This window comes from Protomyctophum bolini (assembly GCF_963924005.1).
Source record: "Protomyctophum bolini genome assembly, chromosome: 22".
In the NCBI taxonomy this organism is placed as follows: domain Eukaryota; kingdom Metazoa; phylum Chordata; class Actinopteri; order Myctophiformes; family Myctophidae; genus Protomyctophum; species Protomyctophum bolini.
The window spans coordinates 25765181-25782255 of record NC_137883.1 but is presented as its reverse complement, the minus strand read 5'-3'; the positions used below and the strand labels follow the sequence as shown (position 1 = coordinate 25782255).

The 17075-nt window shown below is 43.1% G+C and overlaps 1 protein-coding gene across 3 annotated transcripts in view; it reads left to right on the top strand.

Moving 5' to 3' along the window:
- The window catches only part of arhgap24 (Rho GTPase activating protein 24), an 89919-nt gene extending 73159 nt beyond the window's left edge, over positions 1 to 16760 (top strand). For all 3 annotated transcript variants that reach the window (XM_080756151.1, XM_080756153.1, XM_080756152.1), the window contains 6 exons: positions 3354 to 3561; positions 7709 to 7841; positions 11827 to 11900; positions 11986 to 12107; positions 13089 to 14373; positions 14554 to 16760. In XM_080756151.1, coding sequence (XP_080612277.1) covers positions 3354 to 3561; positions 7709 to 7841; positions 11827 to 11900; positions 11986 to 12107; positions 13089 to 14373; positions 14554 to 14818 — 2087 coding nt within the window. In that variant the 3' untranslated portion in view covers positions 14819 to 16760. The remainder of the gene's footprint in view (positions 1 to 3353; positions 3562 to 7708; positions 7842 to 11826; positions 11901 to 11985; positions 12108 to 13088; positions 14374 to 14553) is intronic.
- Positions 16761 to 17075: the final 315 nt, after the last annotated feature.

Below are 17075 nucleotides of genomic sequence, written 5' to 3'. Positions count from 1 at the left end.
CAGCGCTGTATGTACAGTTCTGTGTATCCTACAGTATATTTACATTTCGAATTCATTGTATTCTTTTGGCTGTGATGTGAAATAGTCTTGTCTTTTTAATTATGGCATGGCTCTACACGTGTGAGTGTGCGTGTGCAGGTGCGTGCGTGTGTGTGTGTGTGTGTGTGTGTGTGTGTGTGTGTGAGTGTGTGTGTGACTGACTGAACTTGAGAGTGTTGAAGGACTGTGTTAATTGCTGGTGGTGAAGAACTGTCACTTTCACATCAGATATCAAAGTCACAACTCAATGGAACTAGGTCATTCACACTGGGTTACAAGTACCATATGGGCTTTTTGTGTGTGCACACACACACACACACACACACACACACACACACACACACACACACACACACACACACACACACACACACACACACACACACACACACACAGTTCTGGCAAGTGCACACATGCAATGCTACATGTGACCTGAGACATTCCTAGACTCATGATTAGGACGTCTAGAGAGTTGACCCGTTTTCTTTTTTACCTTTTTAGTTTTTGTTACACGTCTCTTTCTCATTGTTCAGTTCTCCTTGGGTTCTTTTTGGATATATCTGTGAACATATAGTCACCATGGAAGAAAATAACTATGAAGAGACCCTAAAACCATGACATATAAAATAGTTGTATTTGATGGACCAAGAGGAAAGTAAACACCTCAAGACCCTGCTTTTTTCCCCCTTTTGTGGAAACAGAAGATGATCTGACATGCCTTTAGGCTGATGCATCTGCGCTTTCTTTGACGCAAGGCCACAACTGTCAGACAACTTTAAACTAAAACATTTTAAAATGTTGGAATACAGAGACTTTAAAATGTGCGCCTCCAGTATTCTGTCTTATCAGAGTTTTATTAATAGACGCCTCTACCGGAAAATTCAAAGTTGTGTAATCTTTAAGAGGGGTGAGTGCAGCACATTACTGTGTGATTATAATTTATACATATAATTTATATATATAAACTACCTGCATCAAAATGTAATTGTTTGTTGAAGCATGGCACTACTTGATCTGTTTGGTGTGTTGAACAAAGAGGACCTTAGTATACTGTATGTTTTGCACAAAACATATTTTTTCTCTGTTGACTACAAATGCAAGAGTCAAAGGGGGATGCAACTGTAATGACATTTCACAATACAGTACGGTATCTACCAAAATACCACTGTACAGTATATTTTCCCCCTTTTTGAGGGGCGCTATATCCAGCTTGGAGTGTTTGGGCTATATCTTGCGCCACCCCTTAACCCTTAATTATGCCTAAACCAATTTGCCATTTTTTACTATTTAAAAAAACCTTTTAAAATCATTCAAATAGCCGATCTACAAGCTCACAATTTCTCGATGTAGATCGGCTAGTTGAACTATGTTAAAATGTTTATCAAAATAGTAGAAAATGGCAAATACGTAGGGAATAAGGGATAAGGAATAAGGGAAATATGGATAAGGGTGGCGCAAGATGGAGCCCCTAGTGTGAACACAAACATTGAAGACAAAAGTGTGTAAACACAAACATTGAAGACAAAAGTGAGGAGCAAATTGTGATTGGCCGGAATGATATTTGTGATGATTTGATTGGTTGAGCATGGAATGTGCTGTATGATGATGTATGATGATAAGAGCGCCCCTCACTTCACACGAGTGTGATTTTTAATTAAGCATGAAATGTGCTATATAAACTTGACTTGACTTGACTATACAGCCAATGGGACACTAGCCCCACAGCCAATGGGACACAAGCCCCACGGCCAATGGGACACTAAGCCCGCTCTCCTCTCCCCATCACACCATAACTAGAGACTGCAAATATACAGAAAGCCCCACTATAAGGTACAATATGCAAGAGAATGGATATATGGATATATAATGACTTGGGTCATTTCTTGTTTTATTTCTTTTCTATTTAAGTTTGCAATTTCTTTCCCAAACAGTTCAGCATATGGAGGCTGGTACGCGCGCACGTGTGTGCGTGCACGCGAGTAGCCTCAGTCCGTCTTTATCTGGTGTCCGGAAAAGAATGTGCTTTCAAATCTGTCAGGAAGGCTGGACATAATCCCCTTTCTGGTACACCATCCCACCTGAGACCCCCGCAAATCCACATGAGAGCCCGGACCTGCAGACGGGAATTAGCCCGTTTCTGCCACGACTGACTGACGCAGACAAAACTCACGAGGAGCTCAGCAGGAAGTTACAGATTTAATCATTCACAGTCAAATCCCCGGCGTTCCATGAACTCTGTGGCGTGTACAAATGTGACCAAATGCACCCTTAAAGGGTCCATTTGGTTACATGTTGTACACCCTCCGGTGTTGAGCACTTGAGGATGTTACTGAGTTAGCCTACTATGGTGATTGTGGGTGTATAGCCTACATTTAGTTGCTGGGAAAATAGCCAATCTGCAAGCTCACAAGACGTCGCATTGCAACATGTTGTGAGCTTGTAGATCTGCTATTTTCACTACTCATGTATGACGAAGGAGGGGCATTCATTTCCAAAAAAATAAATACAACCAGCCTTTCATGTACTGAAAGTTGTACACAAAGCACACTAAAGCCTTTTGAATTCTTTAAAATATGCAGATTTCTTCTTTCTTTCTTCTTTTCCTTTTGAATCTCCAAATGAGAGATTGTTGTTCTGGGCTCTGCTCCCCTTGATGTGGCCTCTGTGATTGGTTGATGCAGTCGCAGTCACTAACAATAAAATACAAATTAAATTGAAGATACAATCTGTTACCTTTTTTAGTGAATAAAAGATGTTGATACTAAAGAGTGTATGTTAATGCATAAATAAATTGACCCAACACAACAAAATGAGTTATTTCCTTAATGAAAGGCCATCTGTCCAGCTGCAGCACAGTCAGAAAACAAGGAAGTGAGTTGATCAAATAGAATCCATTTTCGGGTACTGCATCGTCTATTTCTCGCTTCAAATGTTTTCAAAAACGTTTTTGAGAGCAATGTTTAGCTGTAAATGACATTGTGTGTGTGTTTTCATGGCTGTCATGTTGGATACAGCAGTAAATCAAGCAGTGCAGCAGGTGCTCTGAGGCTTTGATCAGAAAATGTATCCATACAGGTCTGTAATTCTGAGAGTACAAATGTAACCAAATGGACCCTTATGGGTGTAATGTCTGTCCTGAGAGTAAATGGGGTCCTCAAAATTAAAAAGTTTGAGAACCGCTGTATTAGAGTAAAAGTGGAAACATGTATTGCAATTGACCAGGTACAGTATTACCTGGAGTCTGACTCCAGATAATAACCTCCAGACTGGAGATGATATGAGTGAATTAACTTTGTGTGTGTTATGTGTCTCAGGTATCTTTGGCCAGAAACTGGAGGAAACCGTGCGCTATGAGCGTCGCTTTGGGAACAAGCTGGCTCCAATGCTGGTAGAGCAGTGTGTGGACTTCATCCGCCAGTGGGGGCTCCAGGAGGAGGGTCTGTTTAGGCTGCCGGGGCAGGCCAACCTGGTGAAAGACCTGCAGGACGCCTTCGACTGCGGGGAGAAACCCTCCTTTGACTGGTACGAAAACACAAAAACCCTCCTTTGACTGGCACGAAAACACAAAAACCCTCCTTTGACTGGCACCAAAACACAAAAACCCTCCTTTGACTGGCACCAAAACACAAAAACCCTCCTTTGACTGGCACCAAAACACAAAAACCCTCCCTTGACTGGTACGAAAACACACAGGAAAGCTTGGCCTAGTTCAGTCTGTTAATTTATTGTCACGTTTAGGCCTAGATACTGGAAGTCAGACAAAAATGTCCATATCATCGCTGTCGGGTGGAAAACACCTACAGCACTGGTTCCCAAACACTGGGTTATGGGTCCCCTTAGTTTCCTAGATTTTAGGGTTGTCCCGATCGAATCTGCAAGCTCACATGGGTGGCGCGAAGCAACGCGTTGTGAGTTTGTAGATGAGCTATTTTCACTAGTTTGGGTCCCGGGAGAATTTCTGTTTTGGTTCACAGGCTAAAACGTTTATACAAACTGTGACTTTTTCAGAAAGTGTCAAAGTAATTGTAAAAAATAGCAAAAATCGAGTACAAGGTCACAACGCGTTGCTTCGCGTTGTCAACTTATAGATCGACGGTTTAAGCTACTTTTGCGTGACAGTCTTGTACGACAATGTAGGGTATTGATTTAAGAAAAACATTCAAAGTTGAAATATGGATAGACAAGGTTTCTGCTCGCCAGTGACAATATAATAAATACTACACTGGTAGAAGAGGACATATTTCTATCACACTGTAGGTCTTTCAACAGCCACAATGTCTATACCTGCATAGCAACATTGATATCATTGTTGACGATCATCCTAGGCCATATCTTGTGGAAAATGTCTGTGGATGATGAAATACGCAAAAACAAAAAAAGGAAAATGTATTGCACTGAAGCCCATAAGATAAGAGACCCTAGAGGAGTTTACATTACATAGTGTAATATAACCCCACCTCTAAACCAAACCATATCCCCCAGCTTTAACCTGTTAAGCCTCTAATTCCATACAGATACTGTTAATTATCAGGGCTCAGATATGTTATTCGCTCCGCACTGGTCCGCTGTGTCTGGACAGGAGGACATGACATTTAACCACTTGAACCTTCTCGACTTGGTAAACTCTACATCAACTATATTCACCAAAAATAGCTGATCTACAAGCTCACGATGCATTTTTGGTCCCCCCCCCCCACCCACACACACAATAGGGATGCTGGGGATCACGTGGCGAAGAATACAATGTGGGGGGAGAGTCTACCTGGAGTATCTCCATGGTTACAGACACCATCTGGTGTATCATTTTCCTTTTTTTTCAAAAGTAAAGCTGTGTTTTTATTCAATACAGGCTCTGAATACAAAATCCCTCTGTTACAATCAAGTTTTATCTACAGTAGCTATACTGTATCATGTTTGTAACATTATTCTTATATAGATATATTAGGTATCCTATTGACGATCCTTGCTGCGTGTCACTCCCCGAGCCGTCTCTCTCTTGGTTTCCTGTCATTCTCTATACTAGTATCAATAAAAGCCCAAAACAGCCGATTACAAGCTCACAATGCATTGCAATCTGCTATTTTTGTTTGACACTCTTGTATGATGAAGTAGGGTATTCATTTAGGGGGGAAAAGGTTGAGATGCAAGGTTTCTACCCGACAGCAACGATATGCCAATTGGTGTGTCAAACTCGAACATAAGCCAAGCCAATTATCCTGCTGAGTACAGCAGAAGACAATAACAGTAACCATACATGCCGTATCTATTTCTGTCTGTACTGTGCATTAAACTAATTGTGCCACAGGGCTCAGTAGCACGAGACAGACGTCAGCAGAATATTTGGGCCAGATTTGCAGGCTTTTATTTCCGGCGATTAGTCTTCTTTTATGTAACGTGCAATCCAGACAGAGGCTTTTCTCGTGAGTACTGTGGATGGCTGATTTATCCTGCCTGCAACAATTCACTCCATGCACGACAGTGTTAGCCTGGCTAATAAGCCAGACCGAATCAGCCGTTGGCAAAAAATAATTGCCTGCCGGCGGATTACAGTGTGATTTGAGTCTGGGTTATTAGCCAGGCTACGACAGTGTGTCCTGAGTCTCCGGAGCTCCACTGATCTTGTTCGACTTCGATTTCGGCGCAAACATTGCCTCTGGGACAAAGCAAGCCAAGCCAGGAAAAGTGGCATACTGTAGAAGTTCGCTAACCAATAACAGTGTAGAGAGGGTTGTCGCTCCAAATGTGGTGAGTGTTCTCTGCTGTGTTCTACCGGGGAGGGGAGGTGGAAGGGTGCACAGATCGAGATCGTTGAACCAACAGAATCCACCGTCTGTTTTTTGCTGGCGAATTTGAACACCAGAAATGATAACGTTTGATATATTGATGTTTTCATCTAGTCTATTATTATCTAAGAAGAAATTGGTCGTGCCTTGCAGTGTGTGTAAATACAAGTAATACAGATGAATAAATATCAATGTTGTCTTGTTTTCCTAAACACTACATAGATTAAATGTGTACTCGTGAAGTCAATTGGGACATAACCTAAGGGGCAAGAGCGACAGATGAACAGATAAATCACGTGAGACGCCCTGAAGCTTTGTATCTTCAGAAGGGTACAATCTCATGAGCCTCAATCAGCCGGCATCAGTCCACACTGCAACAGGATCATTCAGACTGCCTCAATGTTGTCTCTGCAATGTTCTAAAATGGTTTTGTCTCACCGTGCATCTTTGGTCTAAAACTGTCTAGGCTTAAGAGCTGACAGGACCTCTCTGTGTACACTCTTAACGTAGCATGCAGTGGCTGTTGATTTCTGTCTTAATATACAGCTGAGCTGTGTTTTGCGACGTGACACACCTTCACCCATAAGTCAGCGTGACAGGTGGGATCATGAATGATGGAGCCTCAACGGTCACATCCAACCTCCTCCCTTTTACGCCTCCTTTCTGCCCCCCCCCCCAGACCCACCCAGCCCCCCTCCTGCACCCTCAACCCAAGCCCCATAAATCATTGTTGTCGGCCAGAAACCTAGCATCTCCATATTTCCATTTTCTTTTGTTGTTGTTTTATTTTTCAGTGGTTTCCACCCACCACCCACCCTGACAAGCACTTCATTGAGGCACTACATTTCGTTTGACTCCTTAAAATTGATTTGTCTCCAGCACATGTATGGTTCACTCAGCTTGGCAATTGGAGAAATGTCTATTAAAAAGATGAATATTTGGATTAAAGTAATTTTTTATATATATATATAATGTACATACGATACGGTTGATGATGCTGTGTTATTGGTCATGTTGATCATAAAAAAGGTCCTGTCATCTGTGGAAAGTAAATAAAAAATAAAGTAATAATAAAGTAATAAAAAAGATCATAATGAGGATACCACCCGACATCGACGAAACAAGACGTGTTTTGGGGTGGTGGTCCCAACGTGCCTCATGTTGCATCATTCCCTTGGGTCTTTCCAGTAAAGCCCAGGATCACAGGATCTGTGACGACGGCAGGTGTCACGTCCATATGAGTTGCACCACATGTCCCCACCTCTCCCCCTTCGCACTGATTTATGAGCGGGATGGATTCACCGTAATTTATAACGGGCACTAAATTCACGCTCGCCTCGTCCTCTGTCCCTTCAATCACTTTCAAACCTGGCGTACGCATTTTGGGCATGTCATCTTGTATGCGAAATCTTTAGTCGCATCTCGACGATTGTGAGTGTGTAGAACTGTAGATCAGCTATTTTCTCTCTCTTTTTGAGTGGTGCAACCACTCCAAGGAACAGCAATGTCCGTGTTCACCTACCTATGTGTTGGTTCACCTATGTGTCCGCCTATGTGACGTTAATGTCTGAGCACCAGTATGACTATTAGTACCAGTAGGGGCACTGTTGTGCCAGAAACAGAGAGAGAGATAGTGCTGCACGTGCTGTACTGTTGCCTTCTAATGAGAGAGAGGAGGGAGAGGGGAGTTCCACTACTCAGTTCACACGGGTGTGATTCTTTTTAACTGCCTGAGCTTACAGTACGTGTAGTGTCCAGTGACTCCATGTTGTGTTGCTGCCATTCATCCTAATATCCACTTATCTCTCTCTCTCTCTCTCTCTCTCTCTCTCTCTCTCTCTCTCTCTCTCTCTCTCTCTCTCTCTCTCTCTCTCTCTCTCTCTCAGTAACACAGATGTCCATACTGTAGCATCTTTACTGAAGCTATATCTCAGAGAGCTGCCGGAACCCGTCATCCCGTTCTCCAAATATGAAGAGTTCCTGAACTGCACCAAACTCCTCAGCAAGGACGATGCATCTGTAAGCCATTCAATAGACCAGTTCGACCATTGTTGACCATTCACCTTCATTTATAACCTGACGCTGCCAGATGAGGGCGGTATTGGGGAAACATATTCCCCAACACAACACTCATCTGGGATCTCTGACGGAGTTGAGCCCTGAGTCAGATCTGCTTCGTACCGAACCAATCAGCGTGAGCTAAAGGCGGGATATGTGCAAAAGCGGATGTGACGGTATATAGACACGTCGATATTGTAACTGTCCCAGCATTGGGTATTTTGTATTTTGTATTTCTATTTTTCTATTTCTATTTTTCTATTGTATTTTATTACTTACCTTTCGGCAAACGTATATGTGAACATTATGTAGGTTTATTTGGGTACATATAGATGCATGGTGATACAGTGCCATCTACTGTGCTCTGTGTTTGTGGTCTATCTGGTTCCTGGGCAGGTCGAATTAGGCTCACCTGCTCTAAATCACCTCTAATCACCTCATTTAAAGCACCTGTGGGTCTCGGGCATGTCAGATCAGAACAAACAGAGCAGAGCTACAGAGAGGAGCTCTCTCATGTCAGAGTCTGACATGACCTGACAAAGAAAAGATAAGAGAAATTAATATAATATGAAAGAACTTAACTGAACTCCTAGATAATCTGTGCAGAAGGCGCATACGGTACGTTCCCAATTGTTTTGTTTCTGTAAGTTTTATTGCTATTTGTTTACATTTCATTGTGTTTGTACATATTGTGTTTAGATAATAAGGACATTCATATTTAATTGTTTCATGATATTTAAAAGTGTATATTATGTGATTTATTTACAGTTTTTCACGGTCATCACTGAGGAGAAATAAAAAGCCTTAAGTGAGATCAGTTGGAACGGTGTCATTTTTCTGCCACGGATAAAGACGGTTTGGGAGCAGTTATAGTGAGAACAACCTGAGTTGCAGGGGTACGAGGAGCTCTGCTCAAGTTAAAACAGAGTGTCCTCTAATAAGTAATACAAGAGAATTTATAGTAGCTCCTAAAGAATAGCAGAAGGCGCACACGTTTTCACTTTAGCGGCTCCATCCAGCAGAAAAATGACACCGTTCCAACTGATCTCACTTAAGGCTTTTTATTTCTCCTCAGTGATGACCGTGAAAAACTGTAAATAAATCACATAATATACACTTTTAAATATCATGAAACAATTAAATATGAATGTCCTTATTATCTAAACACAATATGTACAAACACAATGAAATGTAAACAAATAGCAATAAAACTTACAGAAACAAAACAATTGGGAACGTACCGTATGCGCCTTCTGCACAGATTATCTAGGAGTTCAGTTAAGTTCTTTCATATTATATTAATTTCTCTTATCTTTTCTTTGTCAGGTCATGTCAGACTCTGACATGAGAGAGCTCCTCTCTGTAGCTCTGCTCTGTTTGTTCTGATCTGACATGCCCGAGACCCACAGGTGCTTTAAATGAGGTGATTAGAGGTGATTTAGAGCAGGTGAGCCTAATTCGACCTGCCCAGGAACCAGATAGACCACAAACACAGAGCACAGTAGATGGCACTGTATCACCATGCATCTATATGTACCCAAATAAACCTACATAATGTTCACATATACGTTTGCCGAAAGGTAAGTAATAAAATACAATAGAAAAATAGAAATAGAAAAATAGAAATACAAAATACAAAATACCCAATGCTGGGACAGTTACAGATATGATTGGTTGTGTTTGCACGCCCACACGGTGATAGACAGACGCTCCCATCCAATCATCTACCATGTATCTTGAAAAAAAGGAACAGCCCCGTCATCGAATTTGCTTCCGCGATCCCAGATCCAAATAAGCTGTGAAACAAATTTGTGTAGCAAGCTTTTTGGATCTGGCAGCGTCAGGTTACTTCATTTACAGTGTTAACAAACAAAAGTGTCGCCTACGGATATATTAACTTTAAATTCAATTTAAATTATCATATTACTAATATCGTTATATTGTATACATCTGAGGTGTAATATAAGGAATTATGTCATGTAAACATGCTGTAAAATGCATAAATTATGTAATGTAAAACATGCTGTAATTGCAAATGGTGTCTTATAAACCCATTAGGGTTGGGCACAATTGGTGTGCATGACACGAAAATAAATAAACTATCTAAACTAAACTAAACTAACAATATGAAATAGTCGCCAGGAAATATTTCACATCAACAAATGTAATAATAGTTGATGCGTAATATTTGCATTCTGTCTGGATTTACACATGAATCAAACAACAGTTAATATAGCCTACTTTTGGGGCATTTAATTTTCCCCAAAAATAACACTTGCCGATTGTAAGGACCTTTTGTAGTATGTCAACAGACGAATATCAATGCTGAAAAGAATCCCTTGCGTTTCTACATCCCAAAACTGGTCTCTCAGAGCCCAGTGGTCCAGTACAATGGCCGTGTTGTGCCTGTCTGTATTTGCAGCATGGTGATTGGATTTCTGTCACAGACTCACACGATAAGACATGCTTCACAGGAGACCAGGTTTCTGCTTCAAACCTGCTCACTTTCACCTTACCCTCAGAAACTGTGTTCATTTATTCATAGGGTCAAGGCATCTGTGTGTGTGTGTGTGTGTGTGTGTGTGTGTGTGTGTGTGTGTGTGTGTGTGTGTGTGTGTGTGTGTGTGTGTGTGTGTGTGTGTGTGTGTGTGTGTGTGTGTGTGTGTGTGTGTGTGTGTGTGTGTGTGTGTGTGCGCACGCACGTCTAGATTCCACTGTTGTAACCACTGTTGCAATGCATTGTAGTTGTTTTGCTCGACTACAAAGCATCTTGTTTAGAGCAGGGTTTCTCAACCCGTGGGTCGCGACCCCTCTGGAGGTCGCCAATTTATTTTGGGGGAAAATGGAGAGTTTACATACAGTATAGTACACATATACACCTTCCCTAATGATTATCTGGTTTCAGTATTTATTTATGGTGTATATTGTCTCTATTATTAAGGTTATTGTAGCAGTCGATTTATATTGGGGGCCGGGAGGGGGCGGAGCGGGGCTCCCGAGACACTGCCAAAGCATCTCTGGGGGTCCCCGGCCAAAAACGTTGAGAACCCCTGGTTTAGAGTGACAGGTGCTTGGTATCGTAGTTGCGTTGAGACGTTACACTGTATTATTGTCACTCTACTTATGTGACCGTTTACCATCAGTCATTTGTTGACTAGGCTTCATACCATTTACCCAGATTTCACCCTCGTAAGTCACTCTGGATACGAGCATGTGTTAAATGCTTCTCTTGTAATTGTGAATCTGTGAACTAAGTTCCACATGAATTATTCCGGCATCAGTAGTAAAAAGGTTTTTATGTGCTTGATGATGGATTCATGGAGGTGAAACACTGTAGCTGCACACATCGACAGCTGAGTTCAGCCTAGAGATGCCCTGCCTTTTAAATGTCCAGGGGCTCAGTGTGTCCACAGGACTCTGAGAGCTGCTGCACCGGAGAGGGAATTGAGTCGAACGTGGAGCGAACAAAACACGATCACTTTTCTTCTTGCTTCACTATGAACTGCAATGCCAGACTCGACAGGTTTGAAAACCACACGGTGCCACAGAATGAGATCAATTTCTAGTAATCATGTGAGCTACGGATTGAATATGTGTCTAAGCTTGATTATTTTGTCACTTTGTCCCTATTTTGGGATCATGTTTGGCATAAAACCGTCAGGTTGCAAGGATAGATGCTAGTGTTATGAAGGAATATGGCAGTTGTCCAAGATGAACACTACTATAGAGGTATGATCGATTGGCGCTTGACAAGGATTATTGATCAGTATATCAACAGACATGAGAGCCTGTCTTGAACCAAAGGTCCATATTAGCAGCCATGTGTGATATGAATGTGAAAGGACACATTGTTGGACACTAACCCCCGACATTAATTGTGATGTCATGTGTGTTTTAAGCTGTAAATCACAATGCTAATCGATCAAAATTACATTGTTTTCACCAGGGCATAAAGGAACTGAAACAACTTGTGGAAGGTCTACCTCCTGTAAATTACAATCTTCTGAAGTACATCTGCAGGTACATAAAGTTTAAGTTCAAGTTCTACTCAAGGATAAACATTACAAAAACTAAGCATCTAAATATCTTCTTTTCTGTTTCACAGATTTTTAGATGAAGTCCAGTCATGCTCCGGAGTGAATAAAATGAGCGTCCAAAACCTGGCCACCGTATTTGGGCCAAATATCTTGAGGCCAAAGGTTGAGGATCCAGTAGCAATTATGGAAGGTCCGTATGTATGCCTTGTAGTCTGGTCTGTGAAATTAAGCAATATTACACAAGAGTGTAAGGGTAACTGTTGTATAATTGCAATATTACACTTGAGGGTGTGGTTTAACGTGATTATTGCCACTTCAGTGCTTCAGTGCTTGCGGAACTCGACTTCGTCTCGTTCCTTACCACATAACTGTCGTGGCAATAATCACGTTAAACCACACCCTCAAGTGTAATATTGCAATTATACAACAGTTACCCTTAAAACTAAGAAAAATGTTTTAATGACAGATGTAGTCACTACGACCACAAATGTCCCAAGAAACTAGCTAGCCTAGCCACCGAGTTTGATTGCGCTCTGGTAAAACAGAACAGCTGAATTCTTTGTTTTGATTAGGTGGTGGTTTGATCCACGGCTAGAAGCCGTTTCAACCAATCAGATTGCTTCCTCGAAACGACCTGTTGTATAATAGAGAATAATATTTGACATGGCATACTGTATGATGTTATCATTAACCACTTTCAAAGTGGTTAATGCAAACATTTTGCAAGGAAATATAAACCTTTTCCAAATGGAGAAACTAGCCAGTCTACAAGCTCACACTGTGTCACATGACTGCGTTATGAACATTTAGATTGCCTGTTCTGTCACACAAAGAAGTAAATAAAGTGGTTTATTTATTGTTTATTTAGATCCCCATTAGCTACTACCTTAGTAGCAGCTACTTTTCCTGGGGTCCACACATAAAATACATTACATAATATGAAAACATTTTACAAGACAGTATAAGAAAAAACTGTTAAAAACTTAAAATACAACCAAATGTAAAACTATTTATTATATGATATTGTACATTATTGCATAAATATAACAACTTGATAACTCAACAGCCATGAATACAACTAAATCTTCTTGGATTCTAAACGCTACAGATGTGAACCAGATGAACAGTTCTTTGTGTAAGCGGATGTTTGTGTTGGGCTCATGTTGTACAGGTACGGTTCTGGTCCAGCAGCTGATGGCCGTTTTGATTGGTCGTCATGACGTGCTGTTTCCAAGAGACGAGGACAACGGCCCCGCCACGCAGGAGCTTCTCAACAACAACATCGAGTTGCCACGGCGACACGCCGACACCGCTACGATCACCGTGGGACAAAACCAGAACGCAGAGAACAACAACACTCAGATAGTCCGACAGTGTGTCTGGGAAGCGCCCGAGTCCCCTCCTCACCGGCAGCCCGAGTCCCCTCTTCACCGGCAGCCCGAGTCCCCTCCTCACCGGCAGCCCGATTCCCCTCCTCACCGGCAGCACGGCAGCGGCGACAACAGCAGCTCCTCCCCGCGCTCCGCCAGCCCCCGTGGCGGCGGCCTCCTCGCGGGAGAGTTTGACCTTACCCGTAGCCCTCCTACAACTGTGAAGAAGAACCCCGCCTTTAGTAAAGGCAGTGGCATCGTTACGAATGGCTCCTTCAGCTCCTCTTCTCCCCCCTCCTCCTCGGACCCCAACCACGAGAGGAGCCAGACTCTGCCCGGAGGCGGGGCGAGCCTGCAGGCGCGACGCAACGGGACCCTTAAAGGCTCGGGCACGAAAATGGGAACCGGTGGGGTGACCACTGGAGGCGGGGGAGGGGTAGGGAACGGCGTTCGCATGGGCGTTTCCAGCACGGATGTGATGAATGGCACTCTGAACGGCCGCGGTGGGCTCTGGGTGCCGAACGGCTATGTGACACTGCGCGACAACAACAAGGCGCGAGACGGCTCCCACCACCACGGGGATCAGAACCGCCTGTCCACCTACGACAACGTCCACCTCAACCAGCACAACCTCCAGCAGCAGAACCACCACGTGACGGCCAACTGTCTGAACAGTGGCTGTGAGGACAAGCAGAGTGTGGACAGCGCCACCTGGTCCACCTCCTCCTGTGAGATCTCGCTGCCGGACAACTCCACGTCCTGCCGCTCCTCCACCACCACCTGCCCCGAGCAGGACTTCTACGGCAGTCACTACGAAGAGCTGGACGGACCGGGCCACGACAGTGACCTCGGTCAGTCCGGAGGAGGAGGAGGAGGAGGAGGAGGAGGAGGAGGAGGGAATGGCAGTGGAGACGGAGGTGGTGTTGGACGAGGGAGAAGCAGTGGAGGAACCAGTAGTAGTGATAACAGTGATGGCTTCCCGGTCAGTAATGGGACTAGTGGTCACAGCGCTCTCCACAGCTTAGTCTCCAGCCTTAAACAGGAGATGCACAAACAGAAGACAGAGTACGAGGCCAGGATAAAGAGGTAAGGATAGAATAGTATAGAATAGAACGCATAATTTCATAAATGTTTTCAGAAATAGCCATTTTGGACAAAATTAGCCTCATCTGCTTTTGCTTGTCGAACAGAAAGTAGACGCATTGATTGATGAACTGTCACCTTTCCACTTGACACCTTCTTAATGTCCACTGACTGCCTTTCCAGCCTGGAGCAGCGTAACCTGGAGCTGGAGACAGAGATGGTGAACATCCACGAGGAGCTTGACCAGGAGAGGAAGAAGTACACCATGGTGGAGATCAAGCTACGAAATGCAGAGCGCGCCAAAGACGATGCCGAGCGACGCAACCAGACGCTGCAGAAGGAGATGGAGCAGTTCTTCTCCACGTTCGGTGGCCTCACCACGTCTGGCACTGGAGCGGCCACTGACAACCGTCGGCCAGAACGTAACAATACCATCTGGATCCAGTAGAAGGACCATTGCCGGCCAGAATGCAGTGATGTGGGCTGCGTATATAATGTTATAATGGAATGAGAGGGAACACTGGAGATGATGTGCTGTGAATGTAAAAGGGGATCCAAGTTGGTTTTAGTTTCTGTCATTGCAGGGGATTCTACGTGACTGAGGAGAAGAATATAGGCACCTTTGGGAACTGAAGACGAGTCAAGTCACCTGTGAAACTATAGATGTCACCGGAGGTGATCTTGAACCTAACGATCTTCTACATACTCAGAATGTGGTATGGTTACATCAGAAAACTTGCACTCACTCATTTGTAAAGTGAAGTGAACAGACTCTTAATCTTTAAAAAAAAGACTTATGATACAAGCTCTGGACCTGAAAACCCTGAAAGACGTGGAAAAACACTCCCCACCCCCCATTTCACTTTTGAGATCCAACCAAATATGTAACCAACTTATTGTTCCATGTAAGTCTGTATCTGCCTTTGTACATAGAGGGAAACAATGCTGAAGAACATATGGCAGCATAAGTATGTAAAAACAAAAAGGAAAAAAAAAGAAAGATCTAAAGTAATATTTTAATGTATGTATGATATTTAAGCAGAGTTATCAATATATGATATTTTATTTTATATCAAGGCTTTTCCTTGCACTTACAGGTTTGTTTAATTTCTACAATGTGGTACTGAACATTTCATGTGCATTATCCAAAATTGGTGAATATATACTGTATATGTGTCTATGCTTCTGTGCCGTTACCTTCAGTCCATGACCAAAAAAAAGAAAGACCTGTAATGTAAATATTTTATAGATCATTGTAGACTAGACACTGCTTTAAGCATGATTCAGAAAGATTTGGCCTGTGTTAAATCGAGGATGTTTTATAGCTTGTAAACTAAATTTCTGAGAGTTCCCAGTTGGAATTCATTGGGATGAATATGTTGTTGCCTCTATTTCTGTTGTGATTTCAATATTGTATTCCGATGGCTGTGTACATTCTCCCCCAAAAAGAGCACTGTAGGTGTAGTCATTCTGTGAATGCTTTGGGAAGCGTAGCTTTGATGGAGTATTGCAATGTGCACAGTGGAAAGCAGACCGGGATGCCTGCTGGAAGACACAGTCCTGTAATCCACTAGTCATCACCACTCTGTGGTGTTATCCTTGCGTCACATACAAGACATTTCTGTGTGTGTGTGTGTGTGTGTGTGTGTGTGTGTGTGTGTGTGTGTGTGTGTGTGTGACTGTGCGTGTGTGTGACTGTGCGTGTGCGTGTGCATTCATTACAATCTGTGTACAATCCAAGTGTTGGTCCAAGCGGGTCAACGGCTAACTCAAAAACTATGGAGAGTATTCAGCAACCGATCATGGCAGCAAAATGACAGAGACTCTGATGCGGTTTAGCTTTTGGAGGTCTGTCGCCAACCAGGGATGGAGACACTGGAGATATAAATCTTACCTTTGTGGCTAGCCAATAGGCTCTTAGTTTGAATCTGCTGCTACTGCAGTATGTCAAAGGGAAAGGCCAGAATATGAGGCTCTGTGTGTGTGTGTGTGTGTGTGTGTGTGTGTGTGTGTGTGTGTGTGTGTGTGTGTGTGTGTGTGTGTGTGTGTGTGTGTGTGGCTACTGTGAACATCAGATGTGTCAGAACGTATGAGTTGGATCAACAGCTAGATACAATTGTACATGCAGTACATGCAACAGGAAGAGGTGTGTGTGTGTGTGTGTGTGTGTGTGTGTGTGTGTGTGTGTGTGTGTGTGTGTACGCGCGCGCATTTCATAGTCCAGGGAGGTCAGAGTACAATTTGTGAATGTCTAAGTAACTTTGATTATGTATTTATGTAGCTTTCAAATGTTGTCTGCAGATGAGATATGAATGGGTACAAGTGGAACGACATGAGTCTAAAGCTGTGGCTATAGTCTTTTGTCAAACACACATGCACATACGTACACTCATGTGCATGAGCGCACACTATACGCACGTTCGTACACACACACACACACACACACACACACACACACTAGCTGTTCTAGTGGCTCAAATATGCTGCTAGGTCACTTTCCTGTGGAGAGGAGGACCTATTTAGGCCTTGCACCAGTCTTAATTAAACCTACGGTAATGTATTGTTCCTCGCACAACATTGTCACTCGCATAGGATGACTGACTCAAACACTGAACACTGAAAGAATTTGGCTTCAAACCGAACCTCTGAAATGTGCTGTCTACCGACCCGTGAAAATAAAGTGCCTGGACAACTACCACACAGGG